Here is a 5,369-nt window from a genome sequence, read left to right as displayed (position 1 = left end):
TGTCTTGTGTGTGTCTGTCTGTGTGTCTGTCTTGTGTGTGTCTGTCTTGTGTGTGTCTGTCTTGTGTGTGTCTGTCTGTGTGTGTGTCTTGTGTGTGTCTGTCTTGTGTGTGTGTCTTGTGTGTGTCTGTCTGTGTGTCTGTCTTGTGTGTGTCTGTCTGTGTGTCTGTCTTGTGTGTGTCTGTCTTGTGTGTGTCTGTCTTGTGTGTGTCTGTCTGTGTGTGTGTCTGTGTGTCTGTCTTGTGTGTGTCTGTCTTGTGTGTCTGTCTTGTGTGTCTCTGTCTGTGTGTCTCTGTCTTGTGTGTCTCTGTCTGTGTGTCGGAGTCTCTCGCCTCTCTGTTTGCCTTCGTTTCACGCACACACACGCGCACGCGTATCAAGATCTACCAAATTATGTGTAAAAGGTGCCATAAATGAAACCTTGCCTCTTGTCGTGAAACAGAGCCACTGGCTGTAACGAAGTGTGTCTACCAGTGTGTGTGTGTAACTGTCTAGCGGGGTGTGTGGATAATATACAGATGACTTGTGACTTGTCTTGTGGCGTGAAGACTGTCCATCCTAGGGGTTTGGAGGTGGGACTGTTTGGTCCTGCTTTTTCTGTCCCACTGTTTATGTCAGTCTTCTTTCCCTCAGTTGTGTTTTGTCTTATTTTCCCCCCTTTGTTTCTGTCTTCGTTCCCTTTCTGGTCTGTTTTGATTTTTTCCCCCTTCGCTAAACAAGCGCCGGCGTCTGGTGCAGTGGTAGCGCTTGGGTACCTCACGCAAGTGATTCAAGTTTGATTTGCCAAATCATAAGTGAGCGTTATTACACTGTGTGTGGCTCTAACATAAACAAAAACAAGCAAATGGATAAAACGCCTAACTCTGCTCATCCACAGAATCGTGGACAAACGATGTCACAGTGCAACTGGCTTGCTCGAGTGGGGTAAGTTTCACTTTTTTTATTTGTCGAACAGGAACCTGGGGCTTTGAGTGGAACGATTGTGTGGTCTAAATAATGGGAGGAAATGTGTAGATATAGGTTTTTTTTACTCCCTATTGACACAAATTGGATCGTTTAGAGGCGGGCTTCTGATCACATAGTGGCCAACCCTCACTGAGAGGTATACAACATCTCAGCAGTAAAGCAGACATGCTCTATGAAATATTTTCCAGGCTGGGAAATCAAACTCTGGTCTCCTGTGCGCGACGGCGAAGTTCCAAACTGCTACACCACAGATGCCGGTACATGATCAGGGTGGAAACTCGGAAATATATATTGCACGTTTTCGTAATCTGATTACTTGATAACATTGAAGTTGCATTTCTATTGGTTCGATAGCGCCGTAAAACACCTACTCAATCAATCAAAAATGTTGCATTTCTTTATTTGTATCAATTCATGTATCAACTCATGTTGTGTACCTTTCTCTAATTTGAATTGGCTAAATGCTCATGGAGATTTTGTCTCCTTCATTTCACCTTTTGAAATAAGTATTCTAATGCCACCGTATTTGTGTCACGACACGGTGTGACCTGGTTAAGGCAACATATAAAGAAGAATTAAGATCGTCTTTTTAATGAACACAAAGGATTTGAACCCCGAGGCCAACTTTTTCAAAAAAGCGTCTGATTTCACTACGATGCCATACATTTTTTTCAGCCACACACCTGTGCTGACGTCCAAGGTTCGAACCCCCGTCCTGTGGTTACTCTTTCCAACGGCCTGGAAGTTGTCTGTGACACTGTGACAGACAATGGAGGTTGGATTGTTATGCAGGTAAGAATGATGTTAGAACTTGAATGATGTTAGAACTTCAGAGTTCTGACAGATTTTTAAGGTAAGGATGACCCTGTATTTATTGACACTGGAGACCTTACTTTGGAATGCTTATTCCTTGTTCGATCGCAACAAAAATGGTCACAAATTGAGGTTTGATACCTAATGAAACATCATCCAGGACAACAAAACAAACTTTCATTCTTTAAACAAATCGCACTTACATTTTTTTCCTTGCTTTTTCAGTATTTAGAATTTGGGCACCTTTTCTGAGCACTGCTGAGGCTGCAGCTCTTGAAATAGCCCTAAATGTTATAAATCCACCAAGTCTTTGCTCGAGGGAGAGGAAGCTCCTTTTTGCGTGGCGTGCAACACAAATTTCAGTTCGACACATCCTAATGGAATGTGTCGACTTTAATTATGTCCGTGATAAATATTTTAAATGTAAAGATAATAAGACCCTTTTTAACATCATAGAACCTAGAAGAATTTTAAGTTTTTATAAAAGAAATTGGACTGTTTAATAAAATGTGAAAATATATAGTTGTCGTTGTCGGTGTATATATACATACGGTGTATATATACATACACTGAAATTTGTATTGTATATACAAATGTAAATAAGCCTTTTCCATATTTACAAAATATTTTTATAAATGTTTGTTCGTCTTTTTAGCATAATAGAAATAGTGTGATCGTTTGCGGTTGCGAGCTCCGAAAGACTCTTTATTAAAAACACGTGTGATTTTGTAGCGGTGAAACCTGATGGCGCTTAAATGACCAAAATTGTGTCGATAGTTCCCCGTAAAACATCTACCCAATCAATCAAAACCCCCCCTTTTCTCCGTTTTCTACTTTGACACTGTCTAAACTTTGACACTGTCTAAGCTATCCACTGGTCTTTTGTTCTCGACAAAGTTTCGACTGTACTGTCAAATTGGGTTTCGACGTACATATGTGTAGTGGATCTGTGGGTAACAGTCTGTATTAAACTGTCTCCAACATGTCCCCAGAGACGAGCGTCCGCCGACGTGGACTTCTACCTTAACTGGGTGGACTATAAGTACGGCTTTGGGGATGTCTACGGCAACTTTTGGCTCGGCCTGGAGAAGGTCCACCAGTTGACGTTCAAGGAAAGTATTGTTGTCATTGTCGTTTTAAGGGTTTAGGGTTCCATTCAGTATGGAGGAGGGTGGTTGGAGGTGGGGGTGAAGGAGAATGTGAATTGCCCAGTGGTGTAGATTGTTGTAACCCCACCCGCTTGGCGGTGCCATTGACTGGTGCCACTGACTGGTGTCTTTAGGCCATTCCCAAGGGGGGGGGGGGGTGAAATTAACTTGTTCTTCTGCACGCACAGTAGAATTGTAAATGAGCTTATTCAACAATGTGGTGGTCACAACTGTGCCTGAACTGCAACGGGGAACTGCTTTCTCTTAATCTTACTATCGTCATATTTCCTCTTACTTCTTTTTGTTTTTTTACTTTCTTGTGGCCCGCTAATTCCGGGGTACCTCGATAATCTAAGCAGACTGTGTGGTATTAAAGCTAGAGAGGTGAGCAGCGTAGTCTGATTCCCTGAAAAGACTTCTCTGTTGACATCCACCCTTTGGCGCTCATGTGACCTTATGCAATTGCGAGCACCATAAAACCTCTACTAAAACTAAAACCCAACAGATTTGTTACGTTAAAACAATAATTGATATTCATTTTGGTCGTTTTTGGCTTTGAATTTAACAGAGACGGTACGAACTGAGGGTTGATATCACATTCAACGGACAGGGCTATTATGCTAACTACGATAACTTCACTCTCTTTGGAGAAGCGGAGAACTACAGAATCCGAGTATCTGGATATTCGGGTAATTCATCTGATGGACTCGCCTACCACAATAACCAGCCTTTCACAACCAAAGACCGCGACAACGATGCCAAAAGTTCCAACAACTGCGCCGTGGAGTACCACGGTGCTTGGTGGTACAAGGCCTGCCACGACTCAAACCTTAACGGCAAATGGGGAAGTCAGGAATACGGCGAGGGCTTGGTATGGGACACCACCACCGGCGATTACGATTCGGCGACTTTTACTGAAATGAAGATCCGACCCCTAGATTGAGACGGAACTCGCCATACACGCTGTGATGACCTACGTTTTTGTTTTCTGAACGCTCAATAGAATATCTTTGAAAAAAAAAAGATTAAAGGAAGTTCATTAAAAAATTTCAAATGTATTGCCCTGCTTTCTTTGTTACTTTTATATTTTGTTCCCAATGTTGGCAAAGCGTGTGTTCTTTACGTATGTACAGATCTTGATGTTTAAGAGAAATTTCCTCTTGGTAGTACCTGTTCTATTCTATGAGCACACACTTGGACAAACTGAAGCGATTAACGACTTTCCATGTCGCCCACTGAGTCGAGCAGTGCAAAAGAGGGGATGGGGGCGGGTCGAGAGTGGATGAGGAACGGGAGCTGGGGTGTGAGGGGAGGACAATTCTACTTCTACCTCCATAATGAAAGCATTTGTACACTATTGTAATGTATTAGCCTAGCAAACTGAGATGTGAAAACGTACATTCGGTACACCTTGTCAAAAATGTTTGTTCACAGTCGATGCAAGATTTCGCTAAGTGAGGTGGCAAAAACACAGAGCTAAACCTCAAATGACACATTATGTGATCCAGTGACAAGACGAAGACGAAGGAGGGAGGAGGAGGAGGAGAAGCACTCACTTACAACAATAAGAACACCTACAAATGTCGGAAGTACAAGATATGAACTTTATTGGAGCAGAGAAGTTGAGACTACCATTTCCGTGTTAACACGATTCTACACCACACAACGAACTAATCATACCAGTAACCTACGAGGCGCGACCTCCCCGTTACCAAAGCAAGATATTACAAGGTGAACATACATGTATTTATCACACTGACTTGAAAGAAACCCCGTAAAACAACTGCATTGTGTTAAATGCATAGTGAATAATTATATTTTTGTTATTGCCAAGCGAAGGTTGTTCACGAAGCAGGGAATAATGTTATCTTTCAGAAGCATACCTAGCTTCTTTCAAAACTATAAAATCAGTTCAGTTAAACAACTGCATTGTATTAAATGCATAGTGAATATTCATAATTTTGTTATTGCCAAGCAAAAGTTGTTCATGAAGCAGAGAATGTTATCTTTCAGAAGCATCCCTGGCTTCAGACAAGACTAGAATCAGTTAATTTCACAACCACCGTAACAACACAGGTCATAACAACTATTTCCCATTCGTTGTGTAGCTAAAAACTAACCAATGTACTGGAAGACGCCTCTGAAATTCAGACTTGTGAGTACCAGCAGCAAGCACTGATGACAGCGCGTTGGTCATTTACAGCGAATCAGCATGACTAAGGCTGCATCTCACACGGAAACAGATTGGATTTGGAGATTGTAAACGTTTTTAATGTGACCCCGTTCTAATCAATCAGGATGCGGGCAACGTCAACCATGCCTGCGAAGGCCAACCAGGACTGAGAGGGATACAGTATCCCTGCAAAAGACGGAGATACTCTATTTAAAAAAGCAACAACTTCCCTGACCAGAGAAGGTGCAGACAACATAAGATTAGCCACAC

At 42.2% G+C, this 5,369-nt stretch overlaps 1 protein-coding gene across 1 annotated transcript; it reads left to right on the top strand.

The window, feature by feature from the left end:
* Positions 1-835: 835 nt before the first annotated feature.
* Positions 836-3,984, top strand: LOC101854483 (tenascin-R). Its single transcript, XM_005094037.3, has 4 exons — positions 836-923; positions 1,641-1,757; positions 2,771-2,890; positions 3,495-3,984. The coding sequence occupies exons 2-4, from the start codon at positions 1,752-1,754 to the stop codon at positions 3,867-3,869; spliced, it is 501 nt and encodes a 166-aa protein (XP_005094094.2). The 5' UTR covers positions 836-923; positions 1,641-1,751; the 3' UTR covers positions 3,870-3,984.
* The last annotated feature ends 1,385 nt before the right edge of the window (positions 3,985-5,369 follow it).

This window comes from Aplysia californica, unplaced genomic scaffold (assembly GCF_000002075.1).
Source record: "Aplysia californica isolate F4 #8 unplaced genomic scaffold, AplCal3.0 scaffold00074, whole genome shotgun sequence".
In the NCBI taxonomy this organism is placed as follows: domain Eukaryota; kingdom Metazoa; phylum Mollusca; class Gastropoda; order Aplysiida; family Aplysiidae; genus Aplysia; species Aplysia californica.
The sequence above is the reverse complement of the archived record's forward strand: the minus strand, read 5'-3'. Positions and strand labels throughout refer to the sequence as shown.